At 32.7% G+C, this 26,400-nt stretch overlaps 2 protein-coding genes across 3 annotated transcripts; one reads left to right on the forward strand and one right to left on the reverse strand.

Moving 5' to 3' along the window:
* Positions 1 to 1,936: 1,936 nt before the first annotated feature.
* On the reverse strand, positions 1,937 to 9,458 carry LOC111050213 (inositol polyphosphate multikinase). 2 transcript variants are annotated; one of them, XM_039422028.1, is made up of 6 exons: positions 9,335 to 9,458; positions 6,609 to 6,798; positions 5,382 to 5,558; positions 3,729 to 3,853; positions 3,407 to 3,542; positions 1,937 to 2,382 (listed from the first exon to the last, which is right to left on the reverse strand). In XM_039422028.1, the coding sequence occupies exons 2-6, from the start codon at positions 6,796 to 6,798 to the stop codon at positions 2,039 to 2,041; spliced, it is 972 nt and encodes a 323-aa protein (XP_039277962.1). In that variant the 5' UTR covers positions 9,335 to 9,458; the 3' UTR covers positions 1,937 to 2,038. The 2 variants fall into 2 exon arrangements, with proteins under 2 accessions (XP_039277962.1, XP_022192187.2); XM_022336495.2 differs by having other exon boundaries at positions 9,093 to 9,452.
* A 308-nt stretch (positions 9,459 to 9,766) lies between these two features.
* LOC111050212 (lysophospholipid acyltransferase 5) lies at positions 9,767 to 23,358 on the forward strand. Its single transcript, XM_039431315.1, has 8 exons — positions 9,767 to 10,032; positions 12,065 to 12,172; positions 12,959 to 13,081; positions 16,208 to 16,323; positions 17,841 to 18,015; positions 18,707 to 18,851; positions 20,004 to 20,151; positions 21,546 to 23,358. The coding sequence occupies exons 1-8, from the start codon at positions 9,927 to 9,929 to the stop codon at positions 21,807 to 21,809; spliced, it is 1,185 nt and encodes a 394-aa protein (XP_039287249.1). The 5' UTR covers positions 9,767 to 9,926; the 3' UTR covers positions 21,810 to 23,358.
* Positions 23,359 to 26,400: the final 3,042 nt, after the last annotated feature.

The raw sequence follows: 26,400 nt of genomic DNA on the forward strand, positions 1-26,400 counted from the left end.
AATCAAAAATCAGCTACGGTATAAATTGTTGGGGCTCCACTTACATTAGTCACTTGAAGCCCTTAATAACTATACAAAAATCCATAGTTCGTGCCATCAAGAAGGAGGGTAGATATGAACATTCTTTTCCTATCTTTCAGAGTCTCAGATGCTTGCCTCTCAGATATATCTATGTTTTCAAAGTATTGTATATGTTTTATGTTATGTCTGGAAATTGTGGTCATGCGTTGTTCAGGGATGTTCCTAGTTATCAAACTAGGAGAGTGACATCTGATTTACTAAGACTTCCTAAATCGTATACCACTTGTTTCCAGAAATCGTTTGTATTTCTCGGCCCTAAGTTTTTCAACAATATTCCTCTTGAAATTAAGAGAACACAAAATCGACTTGTTTTTAAAACAAAAGTTCTTGGATGGCTTAGAGGTCTTATGCCTGACTATCTAGAGACCTTATTCAATGTGGTTTCTTAGTTAAAATACTCTGATAATGGTGGCTATGCATTGGCTAAATGAGCTGGAATTGGAGAGTGAGCATGGTTAGTGTGAATGTGTGAGTGATTGGTTGCTAATTTTTCTTTCTTTCTTCTTTTTATATTTTTCTACTTCTCTATAAATTCATAAATTATCAGATATTCATTCCTGCTCGCAGACGTAGAGTTTTGTACTCTCAGCAAGCAGTATTTTTCTATCCAAATTCACAAATTAGTCCTGGTTTAGCATGTTCGAGTTCTTGTCTGATGTTATTGTTACTTGTTTAATAAATTAGACTTTTATGTACTTTATAAAATATTAACTTATTACTCTAATATTGTTAAGCTGTATTATTTTTCTCATAATTTGTAAATATTGTGAATTGGATTGAATAAAATTTGAATTTGAATTTTGGATTAGGGCCAGACCACATTGAGCGTTATTTGAGGCGACAACCCAATCAGAAGAGCTTCCTGCCCTGCCGACTGAAAAACCGCTTAAATAATATAGTCTGACCCTTAGACGCTAGCATTATAATTCAGAGGACAGGCCTCCCGGCCCGGGTGAGATATTTTTCTCGGGCAACTCCCATGTTTCGGATAGACACGTTACGGTCCCGGCCGCCTAAAAACAGTCTTTCATATCAGAGGCCCTGAAATTGATCAGGTGTGCGACTGAAAACTCTGACACGAGACCTGAGCCAGCCAGGTCACACAATATCATTACTATTATTTTGTCAATATGTGAACACTATCATAACAACTAATGGTATTACTATTCTTCCTTTCAGCAGATATTCACTGGAAATCCAGACTTTACTGTACAACAATTCTTATTACATGATATATGGGAAAGTAAGTAGATGAAAATATAGACTTTTATGAAAACTATATTTCGATAATTTTCAAAACTTGTTAATATTTCATCAACTCTTCTCAGTGGGTATGTGGAGCCCTAGCACATCATAATAAAAATCAATCAATCTTTTGATAAAGGAATCTTGAAAAAATCTTCGCCAGTTATCGCGAGTTGATTCAAGTTGGTGTTTACTGGCTGAGAAATTGAAAACTCTAGTTTGGGAAAACGTCTTTATTAGAAAATAAATGTTATAAAAATAAATATTTAATATTGAATAACTACTTTCATAAAATATTGCCAACAGTTACATAACAAAAATTATTGAATATTAGTATCACATAGTTTAATAACTGTATATTGTACTGGTATATCAAGGCAGAAGGCAGTCCTTAGTATGATAAATATTGAATTACCACATTCACTTTAATATGGTGAACAATAAGTAAGAAATGCTATCGTTACAAATTGAGAATATTTATACTTGAACTTCTATAAGAGCAGCAAATTCAAAATAGATGCGGTACAGTAAGTTAACTTAGGAATTCGTTGTATCAGATTCTACTGTGTCTTGGATGCACCATGGTAGTGTTTTTCACTCTTAACTGTAATAAATTAAATGACTTCACTATATTTTCTCAATATATAAATTTTCAACGAATAATACTGTCTGTAAAGTAGTATTGGGCAAGAAATCGATGTACTTTTAACGGTTAGCTTGACTGAATATTTTCAAGAACTTTAACCAAACTTTGAATTCCAGAAATATAGTTGAAATCCAGTTGGTCATTGGCGGGAACAACGTGAGCAAAATCTATAAGTGACACACAGTACCAAGACTTTAGTCCTATTTGTTGACTTTGAACACTGTTTTGGGAGTCAGATGCATTGAGCTGCCGCAACACTGCTGCATCGTATGCCATCAGAATTGAGCTGGAGTAAATATGGAAGACTTTTTGATTCTTGAACAATTCCAATGCAGTTCGCAACTGGTCAATGACTGGAGGAAGAATGTATTTGCTGGCACCGCTTTCATGATTTAAGAACATTCTGAGTGCTGTAAAAAAATTGCAATCAAAGTTAACATAATTACATCATTAATTAATGTTTTTAACTGAAATGAATCTTATGAATGGGTGGGGAGAAGAATAAAGAAGGGGAAAAGATGAGAAGGGATAGCAAGACGTTATCTGATACTATATACAGTATATGAAATCCTTATTGGAAGAAGTATTACATAAATATCTTGACTGTTCTTAAATATAATTTTATGTTGACATATTTTACAATGAAACTACGGTATTGAACCACGGTAGAGAACTTCCATTGGAGTAGCGAAAGTACAATTGGTGTATGAAAGGTACGATTCTAGTAAACACTTCAACACCATAATTACCGAATGACTTCAATCGTTGTAAACCTCACAGTATTACAGCCAAAATCTCACATTCTTGTTTAGTGGCTTCATTAAAGATGAAAATTCAAACAGCATAAATTGTATAAACAATACATCACACAAACTGTACTGCAAATAAAACTGCACTGTAAAAATAAATCCTTGAGTGATGTCAGTGAGTCAACATCTGAAATCAGTCAATGAAATCCATCTTAGTTGAAAAATATAACTGTTATTAATGAGCGGAATTGTACAATTGACAATCAGTAATTCTTCATGAATTTTACAGATTTCATCTTGACATTTTTATGTCCTGAACTCCTGATATAGTTCTAATAGATTCTAAATAATGTGGCAGGAGCCTTGTTGGGGGAAAAAGCTTGATGGTAGTTGGAGAATATGAAAAGGTAGATGTTTAGATACATTCATGCGTTCAGTGATAAAGTTATCTATTAAAAGCTGATCGAAAAGCCATTCAAGCACTAAATCGAGTACTCTGTGACTACTGTATTTTCGGTCATAGCCATTCACAGATCTTGTTCTACATATTACTACCCAAGTGAATAGAATGAATGTTATACATATTATTTATTTCATTACTTGAAGAGAAAGCGATGAAAATTGTATGTAACTCATTTAATTGGAGCATTAATTGGGACAGACAGTTATCAATAAATATGCGTACCTTCATAAACTCCATTTGCATCCATTTGTTTCCCGTAATCTTTTCCAAACTTCGAATATATTTTTGAGTTTACATCGTAAACCTGGAATCCTGGTATACAAAATGATAAAGCATTTTTCGAATCAGCATACTTTATCTGGAAAAGAAACATAAAGTTGGAGTTACTATGAGTAAAAATTATCAATGTTGAGATTAAAAAATGTAAAACATAAATAAATTTTAGATTTATAAAGAAATTACATAGTTCTATTTTTCAGTACTCTTACATTTCTTGCAAGAAAGGTTGTTCCTAATAAAACTAAATATTCATGAAACTTTTTACCTTCTCAGATTTTTCTTTCTCTGCAGAGGCTCCTGGCTCCCAAGTTTGCTTCCCAATCTTCACATCCATTATACAGGGCTCTTTAAATCCATGAGTCATGTCTTTTAACAAAATAAATTTCACTTCTGAAAAACCAAATAATTTCACATCAGAAGAAAATTTACCAATTAACATAGAATAAAACGACTTTCATAGAGTATTTTGATCTAATTTTCAACTTGCTTCAGTTGCAATAACAACTATTCACTCAATATCTAAAATACAAATTAATTTCACTCGGAAAGGTAACAGTTTTAGGCTAGGCCTGTTCCTCCTTTTTTGATCTTTTTTCTATTTGTGTATTATAAAATGTGAATAAACAAATGAATATAAATAATCATATTTTATTTGATTTGTGAATTATGAAATGTGAATAAATAAATGAATATCAATCAATTTTATTGAAAATTAACGATAAAATTAATAATTAAAGAATGAAGAGAGGAAGAGACGAATACATTTATTTATTGCAGCCAAAATGCCCGGCAATAATGGAATATCATTATTATGCTATCTAGTGTAGGTACGATAAGCTAGAGCTTCTTGTTTGTATATCCTCAAGAATCAAGTGGTTTGGAGAAAGTAAGTTACTTTACATTCTGCACGCCGCCTGATAGATTGTGCAGAAAGTGAAGCTTGCTTCAAATAATGCATTGCAAACTGTAATAAAGTGCAGAAATATCCACTTCTCTAGGAAACTGAAGAAATATTTTTAATCTAGCTAAAGCTGGGTTTTCGTTTGTGCGTAAATGCCGACGTCGACCAAGACAGGGAGACAATCTCAGATTGGGTAGATTTCAATTTGTCTACATAAACTAAAAGATTATTTTCAATTATATTTTAATGGGGTAGGTTGGGCTTATACTTTTAAATGGCAATATGTTGATATTATTAGAAATGTTTAATTCTTTAATAATAAAGACAAATAATGAAAAGTTATTAGATCAGCTGTTTTAGCACACTTGAAATTTGGATGATATGAATGTCAACAATGCCTGTCATCGTCGACTGCGGAAATTAATTTACGCACGAACGAAAATGCACCTTAAGAAAAGATTTTTGGACTATAGTGAGGTCCACGTAATAATGGCAGTGTTAGATTAGCAATGGTATTGATATCCTTGTCTGTCATTCAACAAAGCTGATAGTGCTATCTCTTTCTGCTTTGGTCTGTTGCCGGATCGTCTTTTAACAATTTAGAATTAATAATTAATTAAAAATATATTAATAATGATAAATATATTAATCTTAATAATGAAATTATTGAAAAATATAATTTCTTAGTTAATAAAATATAATTGATTATTTAGAAGAAGAATGAACAGTTAATATTACATCAATAAACCTGTATCAGCTACCGTCTATAGAAGGCATTGACATGACAGAGGATCGGCAACGTTGTTCTCCTATCTTTATCCACAGCCATTACAACGTGGAGCTCACTATAGATAGATTTCAATAGTCCTGGAACCACAAAACACAACAGAACAGCATCATTGAGACCTATTCTGAGATATAACATTTTTCCAGTGGAAATTATTTAGATCTGAACTACTTTGAGCATCAATAATACTTGTAACTCTAAATTTCATGGAGTTATTATCATTTTCTTACCTGTCCCATTCACCTTCACTACCGAACTTCCATAATATTCGGGAATGAATGTTTTGAACGTGGAGAGTATTGGATCGGATGATTGTTGAACTTGTTCATAGAATGCCAATTCTCTTTCGCCCTGTACAGGTCGAACAATTGGTTTCATCAAATAACCATCTTCATGTTTCAGCATGCCTGAAAAAACAAATAATATCTGAAATATAATAAAATTTATATTCTTTAAACTTGAAACATAATTTTTGCAATGGTCTAACCGAGAGACTATATTGACAGGTCTCCTCACATTTAGTTAATAAGAAATGAACTGCTATGAATACGAGTGCAGAATTTGGTATAAAGAATGCACAGTTTTTACAGTGCCAGTTTGAACGAAATTTCATTTTAAACGATCAAATACTGTACAAAACAACATGTTATACTGTGATTCATTTTAAGTTTGAGTCACCGTCACCAGCTGATTCATTTCAGTTGAAGCTTTTAAAGTGCAAATTACTATTAAAGGCCAACTTCTCTCATTCTTCTCAAACTCAAAATAATGGAAACTAATTCCTATAAACACGAGTTCAGAAATTGTTTGATACACATTTATATATTGACAAATATTCAACAATGACATCAATTCACACTGGAGGTTTTAGAGTCTTTCTAAGTTCGTTAATAGAACCGAATGACTTTATTTGTTGACGTTATAGGGCTCAGACGTTATTATTTATTTGTTAATAGGTTTCATGTAAAAGAAGTAGAAACACTATTCCCCGAACTTTTCTCTCTAATAGTTTAGAAGAGAAATTGTTTTTTAATTGATATTCAGTGCAAACATTTTCAGGAACAGGATGTCCATTCAAATATTGAACAAACGACGAAATATGGACGATAAAATACTTTGTATTGGTAGGTGGTCAAGCTTCTACAAAAATATAGACCAGTAATAAACTTGATTAAACATGATTCATTTTGAATAATTCAAGTGTTTTGAGCTTGTCACCAAACTATTACAAACAATAATTTGGATGTATGGGAGGGAATGTAGTGGTAATTCTCCATGATTGGAAGAATAAGACGTTGATGTTGTCAATGTTGACAACATCAAAATCTCATTTTTTCCATCACAGCATTTATGTAACTCATTCTAGATTTTAATTGAAGTTATTTAATTTAAGATCTTTATCCGCTTGTAAAGAAACTCAGATGAAGAAAAATTGAATTTCGATTGCGTGAAAGTACCTATTTTTATTTTTCCACACATGAATTCGTGACCAGCGACTTGACTTTCGAGAGGCCTGGTGTTTTTAGGATAATCATTCTCAATTGATTCCTCTGTTCCATCTTCTTCATTTTTTCCAGTCGGTTTTTTCAAATGGATGCAGTGAGATTCAGCGTTGTGAGAGCGAACTAGATCAGAGAGATTGGCCATCTGAAAAAAACAAGAGTTATGAAGTTTATAGACAAGTTACTTGCGACAATTATTGTTGTACACGGCACATTTACAGTACATAGAGTACATTGGTCAGATGATGGATTGTACAACGGAAATATTTTTTCTAGTTGGTCATGAAAATTGTATCAAAATATGCTCTAGAAGGTATAAAATTTGATAAATACTCTCATCAAGATTTTTACAGATATTGATGAGTTGATCTGCAACATGGCACTTAAGACTTGAGTTGACTTAATTCAGCTTCCAAGACCACCCATCAAGTTTGAGAAATTACAGATACTAGTTTATTCAATTGGGTTATTCCACGGTATATAGAAGAGTTTTCATCTAAATATCGTGGGTTATTCTACATGTAAATTGTAACTCAATGAGATTTATCACTAATTTCCAAACATTTTTATTAAAATTATTTCTTGTACCGTACATTTATAATGCTTTTGAATACGCTGACTAGTGATCTAATCTACAGACTAGTAAAATACAGAATGTCTTTGAGTGTGGCGGTGAAGCACTAGCTTTCACTGTGTGATCTGAGTAAAGAATTCAATTACGTGCCAAATAGTAATGCAAAACATGAGAAGTATAGTATGGGGGGAGCTGTGCTGAAACTATTAAAATTATCTGCATACTAGAATGCAAGCAGTCTCTCTGAAAGAAGCTACATCAAGGGTGAGGGAAAACAAGCATTGTGTTCAGAGAACCATTGGGTGCAGGGAACCTAGCTGTTCCTTTTTCTTATAAAAGACTTATCAGAAAAAAAGGAAGCAGTATTCCTTGCAGATGAAATAACTAGAGGTGCAACAAGAGGTAAGGCAAGTGAGAGGTCAGCATAATAATCAAATTATGCAGAGAGTGAAACATACTCAAACTGATAAAAATCAAACAAAATCATTTTCTCACTGAATAGAGAGCAGAGCCTGAGCCAGTCAAACTGGATGGGTGAGCGGTAGCTTCTGACTAGATGGAAGGCTGAAATGTGACGGATGCTATCCTATCCATATTATTTGGTAGAGAGTTAGTGGGGAGGATATTTTTAATATTCTTTCCGAAGAATGGACATTGATATGTCCAAAGCTCCGCCAATTTATGTAGATGCATAAAAATATGATTAAATTATCTATAGTTATTATATTACAAATTGCTTTTTCATATCATATACAGTTCAATAATTATTTTCTTAGTGTATATTATGTAAATTCATCTATAATTTTGCTGTATTGTAAGCTATTGTATATAAGTGTATAAGCCAGTATATATTGTAATCCACATAAATAAAGTACTCAATCAATCAATCAATCCAGGATAGTCTCAGTTCATGTCTAAATGTAGAATGATAAAAAAACTCAGACACACGTTGGTCAATGGGCAGAGAGAGTTTTGTGATGGAATATCACTCACTCTTTTACAACCACTTCATATATGGGCTACTCCTTTGGGCACATGTACTAACAGTGAAGGATGTTCGGCTAATAGCATTCTGAACCATCACTTTTGCTGGAAGTAGCGACTACTAAAAATCACTTCTCAGTGCTTTAGGCGTGCTTACTGCCTACAGCCATGACATTGAATCTCTTAAGCAATTAAAGGAAAACTAGGAAGCTGTGTCTATAGCCACAATACAAGACTAGCAGCTGACCTTGAAGCAAATTTTCAACAAATTTATCAACATGATATATTGAACCAGTGTGGAGTTGCCAGTAAACTGAAAAATGCAAATTCTATGACGATTAATTAAGCGTCAATGCATTCGACGGGAGTTGAACCCACAACTAAGTGCTAGTAGGTATAGCAAAGGTGTAACGCCTTCTCGACTATCCTAACCGGCTAATCAAACCTTCAATTTGTGACACTGTAAGCTATATCTTTTTATCCCCAGTTTTCTACAACATTAAGTATTTAAGCCAAAGAATGAAATATGACAGGGTGACTGCATTTGAACTATCAATTTACTTAAAAGATGTTCAACACAGCTATAGACTGAGGGAAAATCCCTGCCCTTCCAAGGTGTACGAATGTTGCAACGTGTTGAAGCCACCGTGTCTTTAGAATTATGTGAGTTTACGTCTGAATACAGAGGTTTGACAGCATTGGGGGCTAGCAGTCCAAATGCACAGCAAAATTTTTTAAAGTTGACATTGTCAGCATACGTCCGTCTGCTTGTCGTTAATATTTTGTTTCTCTGAATCCTAACCTCAAAAAACAATTAACTTTCAAGGATTTGAGATACTGTAATAGGAAAATATTAATAGAATTGAATTTATATTCCTTACCATTATTTTCTTTTACCATTCGATATGACTTCATGAATTTTGAAATAGTTATTAGAAGAAAAGCCAGTTGAAAAATTCATGCTGTGTTAGATACCCTAGCTGTCACCTGTTAATTGTTTTGAAAAAACTTAAATTATAATATTAATTATTTGCAGATTCTGTATTTACAAAGAAAAAAAATAATTTCAAGAAACGACACATTGGAGAAATTAGAATTTAGAAACGTAGAATCACGCAATCACCTCGCTATCCGTAAACGCAGTTTTTTTTTATCTGCTTAGCAAAACGCGGATACGGCAAACGGCGATACGCGGAGTTTTCTGACTACTGCTTGGTTGTTGGTTTTCGGTTCTGTGCTGTGTATTCAAATATGACAGTACACAGCTCTGTTCTCTTGTCTGTGAGTGTTACGTCATGTTACGTCTTTTCAGCGGATAACCTTAAAATTCAATTTAATCCAAATTAAAATTTTATAGGAAAAGTGTAATTTATATTACAAATTACATTCTCTTCGATTTTTAACTTATTTTATGCATTGAAAAGAATAATATTCGAATGCAAATTTTAAAAAATCATGAATCATGCTGGAATGTATTGAAAAGGTAATCCACATTCCGCAATCGAGTTTTCCATTTCCATCGTTTTTTTCGATCATCGATATCATACGATACATAGGACGAGGTCGACAACGCACGATGACGGTCATATCAAATATCATGGCGAAGCCGAGGACACTGCGGACGTGAGGAGACAAAACTTGTGAAGTTCTTACAATTCTTGTGACTTTTAACTGTATGCAATATATATTATTAGAAACATTTTTAATGTTCAAAAATGGAGGACTCAATATCCATGAGTAGTCCAGGACTTATTGCTAAATTAGCAAGCTCTGTCGGAGCATCGGAAGCTGCTCTTCGACTTCTTATTTCAATTTTTCTAGGTTAGTACATCAAAATTAATTTATTGTATAATATTGTATGTAAATACTTACTTACTTACTTATTTACCATCTATGTTGGTACTAGAATTATTGTTTATTTATGTTTGTGGAACAATTGCAGTTTTAGGTTATGTCGTTGATTTTGTTTATTGATTTATAATTAAATGCAATTTATCTATCCTAATAGATGTCTATTTTGACCGCAACAACATTTATCATCAAAATATGTCAGTAAAAACGTTATATTTGTTCCCCATAACCATTCTACGTTTTTCTTAAAACTTCTAACTTTCTACTAAAACAAATATTTTCCGTACTACTTCTTTATTTCCTCCTTCTACATCCATGACCATTAAACTGGATGGATAGCGTCAAAAAGCTAGATAGCAGGCTAAACTATAGCCTACTGTTCTTGTGTGCATAAAAATATTCATTCAGTAGAAAGGATTCCTCTTCAACCAGATTTCAACTAGCAAAACCCTGTAGATTCTTCACACCAACAGGCAGATCGTTGTATAGGCGCAATGCAAAGATAGGAGAGGGCTATTTCTGCAAAGCGGTATGCCAATTTAAAGTCTCCTTGTACATGAAGATATACTCTCAGCATATGTCTGCCCTCGGTGCCCTTGACGATGCAGCAGACTAGACAATATGCACTGGTAGTATGTACAGGAGTCCATACAAAATATGGGAATGGAAAATGGTGAGGTACATAATCATTAAATCTTTTCTGATGAGAAGGGGTCTGAGTCTACGCAGCAAGTCAATAACATATCCCAGCAGTTTTACCATTAATTTATGTGCAGCTAGCAAACTGTAAAGTACTCATTCTAGTTGCTTGGATTTCCTCTCATTCAAGCACAAGCTGGTTTGAGAACCATTGCTTGGCATTATCAAAAACCGGCTGAACCCGCAAATCAGCATGTTCAACTGTCTGCTTTTTAGAGTAGATTGTGTTGTCATCCCCTAATATCAGCACCAGTCCAAGGAGCCCAAGATCATTGAGCATAACCAGAAAGAGTAGTGTGCCCATCACCGATCCCTGTGGCATGCCACGATCAAAATTTTTATGCTGTGAGAGAACACTTCCAATGGTTGGATATGATCTGCTTCCTTCCAGTCAAGTAGGATCTGACTGACAAACCCTTACCACTAACTGAAAAAAAAAAATACTCTAAACTCTCGACGACAGAGCGATATCAGCAGAAACGAAAGGAAACTTTACTTTCAACACCACGATAGTTATTGGTTATTGGAGATTAGCCCTGAAAAAGCAAATAATTGGATAACAAATTATTGTTTCAACACTTTCAAGACCTATATAAAAATGTTTAAGATATCACAAAATTCTACTGAAATAACCTGTAGGAAATTTTTATCAAGCTCCATTTTCGATTTGTCAGTCATGTAGGTGAAACGCATTGTTTCCAAGATGTAAGCACAAAAAAATTCGACTATTAAACCACCCTCATCCTCATCCCTTTAGCATGTCACAATTTGAAGAGCGAATATCTCAAAAAATCTGGAAGATATAGAAAACATCAATTTTCAATTTGTAATCTTCAATCTGTTTATAGAATATCTGTAAGAACCATAGTTTCCGAGATATATATGTACGAAAACCCCAAAAATGTTACCTTTCAATTAGCCCCACCCCCTCAGCACAGGGGGAAGAGGTGGGGACTTTTGATATAATTTATTTATATCCTTACTATCCTGAACACATCTGCGGTGTCAAAAATTGTGTTCTAAATGTTTTCTTCTATATAACCTTGTATTGACTGGACTATACTGGTAAATGATGTTTCTTTTTTTGTTGAGGTAGAAAATTCCGTCTCTTATTCTCAAATGTTTATATTTCCATCAATAATTTGTACAACTAAATAGATGAATGAATTATTGAAGATTGTTTTGTGTTGAGTTGCATTGAAACTGAGATTAATATATTAGATTGCATTTATATTCCTTGCTTATCTTCATTGCTTCAGTGCTCTCATTTATGCATTTGAACTTTACATTTGTTTTTCTATAGGTTTCCCAATTGTGCTGACTCACAGGTACACTCTTTTTGGAAAACTTCCGAATATTCAACATTTGTACTTTGCTTTAACTGGATTAGCGATAAACTACTTCAACTATGGTGAGTCAATAGTGTTTTTCTCATTATTCTGTGTAGGTTTAATAGTGTTCATGCTTTCCAAGATGAATCGATTGAAGTTGTTCTAGAAGTGCTGATTTTTTTCATTAAGGAGGCAAAAGATAAGATGGCATCTCTAATATTTCATGTTCGTATATCAGTACTCTATCATTATGATTTGCTGCTCTTATAGTGAACTCAACTATAAATATAGTGAACTAATCTCTGGAGACACTATTCTATTCATCATCTTTTGAAATATTGCATTATCGAGTATATTTCGAGTTGAGTTAAATTATTGAAATTTTAACAATATTTATTACGGTAAATAAGAGCAAAAAATCTGCCATTTCAAATTATTTTGTGAAACATATATATAATATAAAACTCAATCATTCAGTTCGTTTTTATCGAGATCATATATAATATATTTATTTTTTTAAGCGCTTTACCTTTTTACTTCTACTAAAACTACAAGTTCTACTTGCACTTTTTCTTCTAAATATGTTGAATGAAATTGATCTGGAAGATTAATGAAAGTATATTAGGCTTAAAGTTTGCCATCTGATTGCATGTATCAATAATTGAACTATAATTATTATAGTTCTTTTTTGCACGAGCGCCTATAAACTTTTTATAAATATATGACCGTTTGAAAGTTTGATACTGACATAATCTCTTCTTATTTTATTGGTATAATTTTTGTGATCCAAAAATTTCTATCATATCCTTATAACTCAATATGAATATTATGTAATATTTATTTTTAAATGCTCTCGTTTTTTTCAGGATCTGATATTCTACACACTGTGGTGACAGTGGTAATTGTCTACATAGTTCTTCTCGTATTTCAAAATTCGTATCGTGGGCCGATAATTGTGCTATCATTCACAATGGCTTATTTGCTCATAGGTGAGTAATAATGAATTCTCATTTTAAATTAAGGACTTGTTACTCACACAAATCTTCTCGAATACCATTCACTTACTATTATTACCAGAAATTTCCTTGACTCCTCAATAGATTATTAACTGGGTTATGACTGGATCGCTGTGCTTTCGATTGAATAATTATTTTCTACTGTTTGAAGAGCATCAGCTCCTGCTACTTCGACTCATTCGCTCTAATTCGATAACTTCAAGTCATTTCATTGTTACTAGGATATTGGTTGAATAATTTATTATTTTTATCTGTTTTCGGGTTGTGCTAAAAGCATGCTCCAATTAAAAGACCGACATTCAATATTGAGTTATTTGTTGTGTCCCATAAAATAAATTATTTCTCTGATGAGAGGGTAGATACTTCGGAATGTGTCACTCTATAGCATAATATTGATTTTGTGGAAATGAATTGGAGAAATCATTCGGAGATCGTATGCTTTTAAATTAGTATCGTAAAATTCAAGATACAATAATAGAAGGGTTCTAATAATCCAGACTAATTAGGACTATGGTTAGCCTGTTTTGAACAGTCGATTGTTTACGATTTCTAATACGGTAGGCCTATAAATAGATTTCTGTATGTGAATGGAATAAGACGATATTTCATTTATCAAAATGTAATATTTCAACGTTGATATTTTACGTACATCAATGTGCTCTGATTAACAAAATGTATAAAACAACAAAATCCAACTATAGGTATAATATATAACTTATAGATACAACTTATAAGATAACTATATAAGTATAAAATATACATCGATGGGACAAAAAGTCTTGATTCATTGTAAGAAGATAAGTAAATAATTTTCTGTTGATGCGAATTGTTAGAGTCCTATGGTTTATTCGTTTCCCTATCTAAATAAAGCAACATTTTTGCAATTTTATTTTCTTTGGACGGATTATTTCTAAGCTTCTTCATTCAAATAGGTACTGAAAAAATTCATTTTTTAAAATAAATCTAGAACATAGCATGCTGGACAAAAGATTTGTTATCAATAAGCTCAAGTAGAACTGAGAGAACAATCGGTTCTTTTATTTGTGTGACAAAGTAATAGATGAGTTTGTTATACTTCGTCACGGATGAAATCTATTGATGTCCTAGTCGTAAGATTCGGTGTGCATTGTTAATTCTATCCGCATCACCTCGTTCTTTATATATTGGAACTATAATACTTAACTGCGCTATTTTAACTAAATTGTCATGGTAGTGTTGAATACTTTGTACATTTCAACAAACTTGGAAAACTGAAAATTGTATTTTGAATCTACTATCAATGCTAATACATTATTATTATTATTATTATAACTCACATTTACCAGAAGTGTCCAACATGATTTGCAATTCTCTTGAAGTACTTGGTCGGCCAGTATGTTCACGATTATTTGTATCCCGAAAACGATTTGACAAAAACATATCACAATGACACCAGTAGTTATAGTATATATTAATGTTTCGCACTTACAGATCTTGATCACTTGATGGAAAAGGAAATTCCAAACCTCAATGTTCTTGACACTAATTTAGATTTATTCTGACTCAGAACAATACTGACAACGTTGAATGCGAAAAAATCTTACTGATAAACCTTACACCTCTCTGTACTAATATCTTTATTAATCTATGTAATAATGTCTGTATATAATCTCTGTATTAATCCCGGTGGGATGATCACAATGCGGCTTCTAACAAACTCAAAATGCTAATTTTAAATTTATATTTACCTCTTAATTATTATTCACCTGCCTTACCCAAATGAATTCAAGAACACTCTGTTTGGCTGTACGAAATAGTACACTGATAATACTCTGATAATTGTGGCAGATAATAGTTTCGATGAAGCCTGCTGTTGCATTGCATGTTTTGTATTACCTTTATATATTTATTGTTATTAGTTATTATTTATTGTTATATTGATTGTACTGTATTATTCGTATTTTATGTATTTTCTGGCTGAAATAGAATCATTGAATTCAAGCACAGAACGTTGATGTAGAACGTTGGTGTGAATTACCATTTCACATTAGTTTTTACTAATATAAAGTAATTTGGTTTTCTCGATAGTCAGAAAAATATATCCAATCGTGAATTATTTTCTGTTATGGTTTCGATAAAATGCTGCGCTGCTACTAGATTTTTGAAATTTGAGTTTCCTCTATTATTATTATCATCCTACAATATACCATCCCTTTCCCTACTATATTATAAAGAAATGATTTTATTCAGGACAGATTGGGGTATGTTGTTTGACGCATCATCACATCTCAACTACCGAAATGATAAACTTGAAATTTAGCAACTTTATTCTGAATTTACCAAGAATGGATAAAGACCTATTTTTTTAATTCTTGTTTGTGGATCTGGAGGTTTCTGGTTTGATCCCAGCCTGAGTCAATATTTTTTTGCTAAGAATTTTAAACTTGTTTGAAGATTACATGGATATAATTTTGTAATTTGTAATAATTATTTTACCCATTGCGGAGCGTTGGGACACACAGTTTTCAAAATGATTTTTCTGACTCACCTAGAAAGTTTTGTGCATATTGTATCTGATATGCATCAATTAGTTGATGGAAGAGTGGATTAATTATTGTGTCACTCTATTATCTTCAGTTGCGTCTACACCAGAGTTTTCAACAATTTGCGGCATTTGTTTTTGCCAATTTCTTGAAAAGCAAAGATTATTTTTTCGTCAGTCAACTCGTGAAACCCCTTGTTTTAAGCAAAATGTTTGTTGTACACTAAGTAAGGGAAACACTGACAAAGTTTCCAAAAAAGTTCACGCCGTGTACGCTCTCTGGGCCAATTCCACTTTGTTACTCTAAATTCAAGAACAAAATTGACAACTTTTTTTGTAGAAAACTATTTGTGGACAGCATTTTGTTGACAACTCTGGTGTAAACGCAGCTTTAGACTGTGAGTAAACAAATTGTTTATCGGATCAAATAAATGACTGCATTTCGGTTATGAAGTGACAAAATAATGTGTTAATCTATTGCAGTTTGGAATGGACCAAGAACCATCATTTTCATTACGTAAAAAATGCATTCAAATTTGTTGGATTATGTTATTGACCTATTTGTATTAATTTTTCAGGATATTATATGACTGCAACCGATACCTACGATATAAAATGGACAATGCCACAATGTGTCCTGACGTTGCGTTTGTCGGGATTAGCGTTTGATTTATATGATGGAACATTGCCTACGGTATTTATTTGGTTTTGAATAATAGTTTGTAGGCTCTGTTGAAATGTTGCATGTTCATATCTCAGTAATAATTATTTTTCATTGTGCTCAATTATAACCCAATTTGGTTACACATTCACATGAAACAACTTGAAGGCCGTTATTGTTGGATTGTACGCTATGTTTTCTTACAAAATACTTCGTACCGGTTTATGAATGTAGGCTACATTTTTCAATATGAAATATTAATTCCAATTTTCTCTATAAGTTAGTTTGAATTCAAGAGGCTATAGCATTATCAAGGTCATACAATAGTAATTCATAAACTTGTTTCAAGTTTTTTTTTGAAAATTTTTAGATTTTTCACAATCAATTAATTTTTTTTTAATTGGTTGGTACATTAATAACAAAAAATCTGGTGTGGCGCACTCACACAACTTTCCTTGCCGTTATGAAAATTTATAAACTGACGCTAGTGTTCCCGCGCATCTCAAGTCTACTTTTCTAAGATCTGAGCCAGCTGGTGACAGGACAATAGCGCTGGAGACACACGAGGTCTGCTATCTCTTCATAGTGAATGATTTAATAGAATCAACAGTTTGTAATTGAAATAATAACATTTTCTCGAATTTCGAGCTTATTTTCAATTTTAGGTGAAAATAGAGATTTTCATGCTCAATCTTTTCCACTTGGAATTTTTTGTTTAAATCGTATTTAAAACCTGATAATTGGGAATCTAAAATCAAACTTTACATAGATGGGGCGGAGCTCCTGAAATGTTTACAGATATGGGACTTGTGGCAGTTGATAGAGCTTATCAATGACTATTTTAGGTATAAATTTGATCAAAATCATTGGAGCCGTTTTCGAGAAAATCGCGAAAAACCCTGTTTTTGACAACATTTTCACCATTTCATCCGCCTTCTTGAATTGCATCAGATCAAAATTGTTCGTGTCGGATCCTTATATTGTAAAGACCTTAAGATTCAAATTTCAAGTCATTCCGTTAATTGGGAGATGAGATATCGTGTACACAGACGCACACACACACACACACACACACACACACCACACACACACACACACACACACACACACACACACACACACACACACACAGACCAATACCCAAAAACCACTTTTTCGGACTCAGGGGACCTTGAAACGTATAGAAATTTGGAAATTGGGGTACCTTAATTTTTTTCGGAAAGCAATACTTTCCTTACCTATGGTAATAGGGCAAGGAAAGTAAAAAGGATACCAACAACAGGCTAGCTTTGAGCGTGTAAGAGAAGTACATGCACATTCAGATAATGAATAATTTCAATCCAAGTTTGTAATAAACAGCCTAAATTATGGAGACATGATTTTTGGCTTTTGGCAATTTCACAAAGACTGCTATAACCGACTCTATCGATTTGATAACTTCCATGTCTTGCGTGACCTTCAACTGAACTGACAGTGTTAATGAATATGAAAAATTAAGTAATGATATTCATAGAATTAAACGATTAAGATATTGGATGAAACGCTTATGAATTTTGTATTTCGTTCGTGAAATCGTTGAGGAGTTGAAAATGCTTATGATTTTATTTGATTTACAGGAGCTTTCTTTCATAACCCGTTGCGCCGTTCTTGCAATTTGGGGACATCTGGCTTTATATAAATATATTTCTGTATGGCTACTTGTGGAAGCTGTGTGTATCGCCTCAGGTATTTCTTTTATTATTATTCATTTAAATTAGAAAACTATTGTTAGACCAAATTTGGAACAACGTGCTCAAATAATAATAATATATCGATTTATGATTAATCTATATCAAAATTTTGTGGTAGATATTCAGAATAGAAAATACAGAACATTATTAAGAATAGCCATAGCGTACTTATTGTTATATAGTTATAAGCATCATTTTCACTGTGTGAGTTGCGAGATGTGCAATTCCCATATAAATGACCAAATCCTAACTTTTTTGATATTGGATTCAACAATCGTGATACTTACAGTGCCGGCCAGTTTAGCCAAGACGTTGAACCCTTTAGTCTGCTAGCGCTACCTGTTCGTGGGTTCGAATCCCGCCGGTAGGAGTTTGATCATCTCTTCAAATCACCCTCGCACTTTCCGTTACCAAAGCACAAGCAAAAATCTCATGAGGGCATCATCCTCAATAAAAAGAAAGAACAATATAACAGAAAGGAATCTATCATATTATATTAATATCACTGATTCAATGACTTCATATGAGTATTTGGAGTGGCCACTAACGACAGGACAAGTTTGTTGAACATGTGTGAACATTTCAAGCTTTTGGATTAACTTGGCATGGTCTTCATTTTATATTTAATCTTGAACAATTCATGTTTCTCATTGTCAATATTGTATCATGAATTGTTCTAATTACAGGAATAACCTACAATGGAAAGGATGATAAAGGCAACACAAAGTGGAATGGCCTTTCCAACATAAATCTGATATTGTTCGAAGGAACTACTCTGTTCGGTCATTATATTGAAGCATTCAATATAAACACTAATCATTGGGTTGCTCAGTAAGTATCATCAGGATGCCTTCTGTATTAAGAGAATTTTCAACGTTTATTCAAATCTTAAATCAAGTCGCATAACCTATGTGTATCGTGTGCAGATGATGATTTCCCTTTATCATATATACGAGGGCAATTAGAAAATAACAAACGTTTTGAAATTAAATAAAAAGATTGAATGAGACAATAATTGTAATTTTGTAATAGTTATAATATTTGAAAGAGCAGAAAAAATACTATTTCTCTACATGGTCACCAAACAGATTGAGGCAGTAATCATAGCGGTGGACGAGCTTTGAAATTCCTTCGTCATAGAATGGCCACCCGGTGATACACAACTGCAACTCCGCGTCGTAGTCACCAAAGCGCTGTGCTGCTAAACAAGCCTCCATTTTCGGTAACAAGTGAGTCACTTGGAGCAAGATCTGGACTTATTGTAAAGCAGCGATTTTTCCGATTTTTCTGATCGACTTTGGCAACCAGTTCATCTGTGACAAAGCTCGATCGTCCACTCTTCTCGTCATGAACCCTAGTGCGGCCATTTTTGAACTGTATACAACATTTCCGGACCGAACTTTCAGTCATAAAGTTGTTTCTGTACACTTCGCACAACTCTGACGATAAATTCCAATCGGTTTTTGGTTTTTTAGCTTGAAAACCCCGTATTAATGATCTGACATCACAAGTCGCGGGATTTTCAACTGCCACACACATTTAAAACGTGAATGCTGCAACAATGCGCAGCTCAATGTCACTTTTGCTGGTACAACTGGAAAGCCACTGAATAGGAGAACACGTCTGTACTTGAAATTAATTGATTTGGGCGAGCCTAGGGGCGTCAGATGGAAGTGTTTGTTACTTTGTGAATTGCCCTCGTATTTTGAACAATATCCAAACACATTATGCTCCTCCCTATTCAATTTTTTATTTTGTTTCTCAGAATGTTATCAAAAAATATTTTACTCTCATTATTTATACAGTATGAACAACATTTGCGTTATGTTCTACCATAAATACAGCCACAGCTGTTTCCCTATTGAAACCTCTCCAGCTTAGAGTGACGACATACTTTGGGTTATAGGAACTTGAAAGATTTCAAGTAGGTTAGACAATCGTATCAGTACTAGAATCAATCTTTATTAATTAATTTAATTCCAGATACATTTACAAGAGATTGAAGTTCCTTGGCAACAGGCAGCTATCTCAACTTGGTGTACTGGTTTTCCTTGCCGTCTGGCATGGTCTCCACTCTGGATATTACATGTGCTTTTTCTTGGAGTTCATATGTATGATTATGGAGAAAGATGTAAGTGGAAGTTGAATCATCTAGTATTATGAATCTTTCCAGAGCACCAATCGTTATTGAATCGTTATCAATATATTGACTGCGATGTTTGAGTCTAGATACATGTCGATCTTGAACTCAGCACTCGGTTAAAGATATCGACCCAATCACGAGAAATTGAGTTGTTTTTTCGGTGACTAAATTGTCCTGAAGCGATAGAACTTCATACTTCTATTGAGTAATAGAATATACCATTTACCATTCATAGTTATTGCATTCTTAAAGTAGTAGAATCATATGATTCATTCTTATAGAGTACATATCTCGATTCTAGTCCCAACTATTAATCATAACACTTCATACTTCTATTGAAAATAACAGTTGTAAGCGATATGGTGGGAATGAGAGAGAGAAAAAAAGTGCAATTGAGATAAAGGAAAGATTACAACTATAATCAGCAAACAAAATTTCTGATTATAATAATCAGATAATAGTTTAAGGACTACTCGCTTATCTGATCTGTGGTCGTTCAGTTTTTTTGAAAATAAAAACAAAATTATTATTTAGAATTATGGGTCTGAAAAATAAAAAATGTACAATTAACTATTATCTTACTTTACCTTAAAAAGAGTCCCTTGGCCTGCTCCTCAAGGTCCAGTTGAAGCACTCCCGATTTTAAATAAAAAAAAAATATAAAAAACTTATGCCAGCTGATTGAATCAAAACACCAGCTTTCCCTACAAGATTCAAATCCTGAAAACACAATTATGTAAGTTTAAACTGCCAGAACTGCGACAGCCTATAACAATTGAATTCTCAAGACAAAATCCTTCAGGTAACCAATGCCTTAACTCAACAACAACTATGTTTCACAAACGGTTCAAAGAATACGGGCCTCGAAAGAAAAATTCAAAATCTATTTATGTGAAGAAACATGCAGCCTTGATTCACAGACCAAAAGTCGACTCACTCTTGTTTGTATAGCATGGAGCTGGAACCCATAATATTGCCTTCACGAAACGTGATAAAACACACGTTTCATCTTTGTACATTGGAGAACTTCTCGCTTTATCAATTACATTTAATAATTAAATCCGCTGCCAGATCTCCAATTCACAAAGTAATATTTCAAGAATTGAATGGGTTTTGATGTCATGTATGACACAGTATAGTTCTTTCATTTCTGTAGATATCTAATATTATTGAGCACTTATCTCAATAATAATTGTAAATTCTGATAATAATTTATTAAAAATAATATATTTTAATGTTTATATTGAACAATATACTATAGGTGATGCATTTGTATAGCCTAGTTTTAAATGATGAAACATTTTTCTCGATTGATTTTTATAGATTGAAACACATAGATTCTCGGTACAGTAGTACTAAACGATTTCTAATTTATGTTGCAGCTACAGCCAATACTGCAGCGCAACGGAGTTGTTCTCGAGTTTCTCCGCAAACCTGGAATGAAGCAATTGACTTGGTTGGCTCTGAAGGTCTACACTCTGGTTTTCATGGGCTACTGTATGGCACCCTTTGTATTGCTCTCTTACCATAAATGGTGGCAAGTCCATAAGAGCTTCTACTTCATGGGACACATCTTATGGATGCCATGGTACTTGTACCGTCCAATTGTCAAGAAACTGTTGCCACCCAAAGAACATACAAGCTAAAGGCTGATCCAATCAACGAGGTAAAGCAATTAGAATAACATCGAATGGAGATGTATCTTTCAATAATCTCCACAGTCTTTCAGATAGTTTATCAACTAAATTCATGTGGAAACTTATAATTCAGATTCAAAATCTGAGGAACAAAATATCACAGTATAATATAATATTAAACGAGGAATGAATATCAAAATTATTCAATTAAGCACTTCATCTTTGGTAAATCTTATTAGCATTAATAGTTGTTATTGGAGAGAAAATGAATTAAGCCTGATGTTGTGAGACGTTTGCTGAGTGAGATACTGACTAAGACTTATTCAATCTTGAAACATTTTTCCTGACATATTAATTCAAACTCTGAACCTCATACTCATATCTAATGCTTTATTCATTCTTTCAAGTATATCAATAATAGGATTACGGTATTCGTTATTACATATAATTTCAACTATTGTACTATCATCTTCAAAACTTTTTTTTAATTTCCATTTCCGCTTCACTTCATAATATCTTCACATTCACGTTATCACTGCAATAATAATTATTCTCTGTGAGAGTAATTTATACTATCATAGAATAAGCATACAAGAATTGTAAGTTTGAATTTGTAACGTTTTTTATGATACTAGCTTCTTAGTTTTTTCTCTTCTTCATATATTTATGAATATTGGAATCATTCATAACTTTAAATAGATTTCTGTCATACTTAATTTTCCATAAGCTTTCTAGGATTATGTACTTTTCTTTAATGAATTGTAATTTTGCTCATATAGTTTTATCTCCATAGTCCTTACATTCGTATAATACAATCATCGATTACAAATTTGATTGGGTTATCATGAATCCCAACATTATATTTACGGAAAACTATATTTTTTTAATAGTACATTTAAAAAACATTCAATATTTACGTATTTATATATCACTATTATTAAAACAAGCAATATTTAGCATGATATTCATATATTTTATGTAGTAATTTTAGTATATTTTTGTTCACGCTATGAAATATATTTTAAACACTCTTTAAGCACTCTACTATAGAAGTTCGATAATCGTAATGAAGGATAACAATTCTTGTCATATCTAGATATGATAGAAGACTATACCTAGAGATCAACAATAAATTATAGTCTAGAATAATAGAATTTAATGTAAATTAAATTTTAATTATAGGCTTTTGGTCAATTTACTAGTAATGGTGATCGAAAGGAACCATGTATCTAATCTAGACTAGTCAGTCATTATTGTCAAAAAATTACTTGGAAGTCCAGAGTACTACTTTGACATTACATCTTCAAGTATGATCTCTTTTTCTTGCACTTTTTACCTAATTTTTAATAATTAAAGTTTATCAAGTGTTTCATTCAAGATCAGCTTCACTGTATTTATATGGCACAAAACTACTATTTGATATTATTTTATGTATTTTATCACAAGTCAATAACATTCCTTCAAAAGAAATGTTTTATAAAAGCAAATTGTCAAATAAATTATCATTTCTTTTTTATCCTTTTCATATACCAATAAAAATAATTTATTAAAACCTTGAGTTTTGATACTTCTTATTATCAGTTCTAACATGAGGAGTTTGTTTAATTGCATGATAAAATTAATATTAATTTTAAATTAGAATCACTTCAAATTTGAATACATGTTTTTAAAATATCAAGATTCAAATTTTTCAAAGAAATTCGAAATTGGTTTTCCTTCAAACAAAAGCGAATTTTCTTTAAAATAGTACCTTTTTAACCAATTATTACTCGTCAATAACTGTATTTATTGGTTAGTTGAAAAACCATTAAATTGCTATACTTTTTCAAGCCAATGACAGTCACTGTAAACATAATACATGCATAATTATAAATAACAAGGCTACTTTTAGTAATAGAATTAAAATTGAAATAGTATCATTTTTTAGAAACCTCCTTTTACTTCTTTTTAAAAAGCAATGGCCATTTACAGAATATAAACCAATTTAAAATCAAATTTTTAATGTTTTTATAATTTAAAAAGATAGAAAAGGGTTTTCTAAAAACAGGATACTATTTCCGTTATACATGCAGTTTGTACCAAAACATTGGTTGACGATTTTGTTAGTGCATTTTGAAAAAATAATGATAAGGGTTAGGGCCATCTGGTGGGTTTTCGACAGAACTGCTCGGAATAAAGAGACAGCAAATTTTAATAAATAAGGTCAGCGGCGCTGACTTGTTCAATATTTAAAGCTGAATACAAATACTCTGTAACAGAAGAGCCTGTATATTTGAAACTTCATCTCAGCAAAATATCAATCTTGCATTTAAGATTAGAAGGGATCAGGGTACATTATTTTCCTGCCGTCATGGTCTGAGGCTCTCAACTTCACCCTGCTTGGCTACACTACAGTAACTATATTTAAGATGCATAAATATATAGTTATAGATACTAATAGATAATAATATAGCACCTTTGAGCTACACCTAGTCGAGGTCTCGATTCTGCCCAGGGCGTGAATATTTAGGAGTGCCTCAATTCCTCACGATATCAGTTCATCACGTGCCTATTATTTTGATCATTTGGTGAGAAACCGAAACAAGTGGGAGGTTGAACCGCCGTTCAGTTTGTCGAATCTCATGGCATAACCTAAAAGATGTTTCAAATGTAAGGAAGGTCAGGGGGTCAGGCTTTTGCTTTTATATGGCAATATGCTGGTATTATTCGAAATATATTTTACTGTATCCACTAAACTTTCTGAAAACTTGATGAACTGATATTACCGTACGGCAAAATGAGACCCTCCCAAATAGCCGATTCCTGAACAATTGAAACCATGAAGAAGTGAATGTCACCCGAATATTTGAACATCTCAACTCATTACCCTCTCACAAGCCAGTGGACGAGGACCATCCTCGCAGGTTTGCTCGTGTTTAATAAAGAGGAATGGCATAAATTCTACAGTTTTAGGTGTACACTGTGCCTATCTTATCTGTGTAAAACATAATTGTTGATGTAGGCCTATTTACTGATGCACCCTCAACTGCATAAACATTTTATGAACTGTCACACAATATTTGCACAGGGGAAGGCGTTATATCCAATCACACAGATAGATGAGTAACGACGTGCTTTCTCTACTTTAGTTGGTGACCACTTGATGTTGAAAATGACCGAAGGTGGAACAAATGAAAGCTATAAAAGTGATCAAATTACAACTTCAAACTCACTTCCCATTATAGTCAAGATCCTTACCTACCAATTGCAAAGCTGTTTTAGTATAATATATGTCATCTATATCATTAAGCACGCACATCGAGCATATAGAGCTATTGTTGACATTGTCTTCAGTAAAAACATGAAACAATAAAGCCAATCCAGGTGCATGAAAAAAGTTTGAAGATAATGAGTGCTTAATTTAACATAACGGATTTGGGCATTCTGGGCAGAGGCAGGATGGATGAAATCGCGAAAGGAATAAAGATCAGAAGAAGTAGGTACAGACGTGTCAAGAATATTTTTGAACTATCAAGTAGTAAGTACCGGTAACTTTTATTATAATTATTCAATAATAATGTCACTCAGGGATAGCAATTATTACACCAACTATGAAGAAACTAATTATCATATGGAATTATGTACGTTACCTTAAGTACGTACCGTACTTTTATGACTAATTACCGTAATCTGAGATTTGAGATCAGTAATAGAAATAGTGCTACATTGTACAGGACTTTCATTTTTTATTGCTGTCTTACATTCCATTCATTTATGAGTTAAAAATATACATTAACTAATACAAAAACAAGATGAAAATAGATAAGAACATTTAAATAGGTTTTTATACTACTTATAACTACATAGCTTTAATACATTAAATTATAGACATGATTACAAAAAGCTTATTATAAGCTACAATTATTTACAAAGTATTAATGCAATTGGTTGATTATTTGCTGATCTATGAAAATGTGGCCACCACTATATATGAATATGTGTCGGGATGCCACTAATTTTGCTATTGTTTAAGACTATGACAAAAGTAAAAAACTCTAATAAAGATATTATGGTACATCCTGCGAGTCATTAGAAGTTTATGAAAACTACATTTATATATACAAATTTGAAAAAGAACATTGATAACCTAAGATGTGGAAATTGTATAAAAATTTAACATGAAAACATTTATAATACTCATGGGAAAAAAACATTAAAATGAAGAAAATAAGAATGAAACAGTATGGAAAAATTTTTCATAGAACTAATATTGTTCTCCATGATTGATTCTACGGACAGGAGCCAGTTTTTTTGTTTTCGATTTGAGTGAATTGATTGGAACTGTTTCTTTAATAGCTATAATTGCCAGTTTATTGAAAAATTTTGGTCCTAAATATGTGTCGACCTCTGAGCAGCTGATGTTGTCATCCTGGGAATTGCCAAGTCCATGTTCCTTCTGCGTGTTCCTTGCGGGTGATTCATATTGATGAAGAATTGTGGGTTCTTTCTGTGGGTTACATTTCTATAACTTATATTAACATTTAATACATCAACGTTTTTGTAGGAAAAATAAATAAATGGATGAATGTAAGCCCCACGAAAGCAGAGCTTGTATCAGGAA

This window comes from Nilaparvata lugens, chromosome 1, assembly GCF_014356525.2.
Source record: "Nilaparvata lugens isolate BPH chromosome 1, ASM1435652v1, whole genome shotgun sequence".
Taxonomy (NCBI): Eukaryota; Metazoa; Arthropoda; class Insecta; order Hemiptera; family Delphacidae; genus Nilaparvata; species Nilaparvata lugens.

Excerpts from the sequence above, each read along its gene's own strand:
- LOC111050213 (XM_022336495.2), bottom strand. Across the intron at positions 3,543-3,728 it reads AGAAAGAAAAATCTGAGAAG|ATAAAGTATGCTGATTCGAA; the intron begins GTAAAAAGTTTC and ends TTTCTTTTCCAG. Across the intron at positions 2,383-3,406 it reads TGCAAATGGAGTTTATGAAG|CACTCAGAATGTTCTTAAAT; the intron begins GTACGCATATTT and ends ATTTTTTTACAG.
- LOC111050212 (XM_039431315.1), top strand. The coding sequence starts at position 9,927 with ATGGAGGACTCAATATCCATGAGTAGTCCAGGACTTATTGCTAAATTA. Across the intron at positions 13,082-16,207 it reads AATGGCTTATTTGCTCATAG|GATATTATATGACTGCAACC; the intron begins GTGAGTAATAAT and ends TTAATTTTTCAG. Across the intron at positions 18,852-20,003 it reads ACTAATCATTGGGTTGCTCA|ATACATTTACAAGAGATTGA; the intron begins GTAAGTATCATC and ends ATTTAATTCCAG.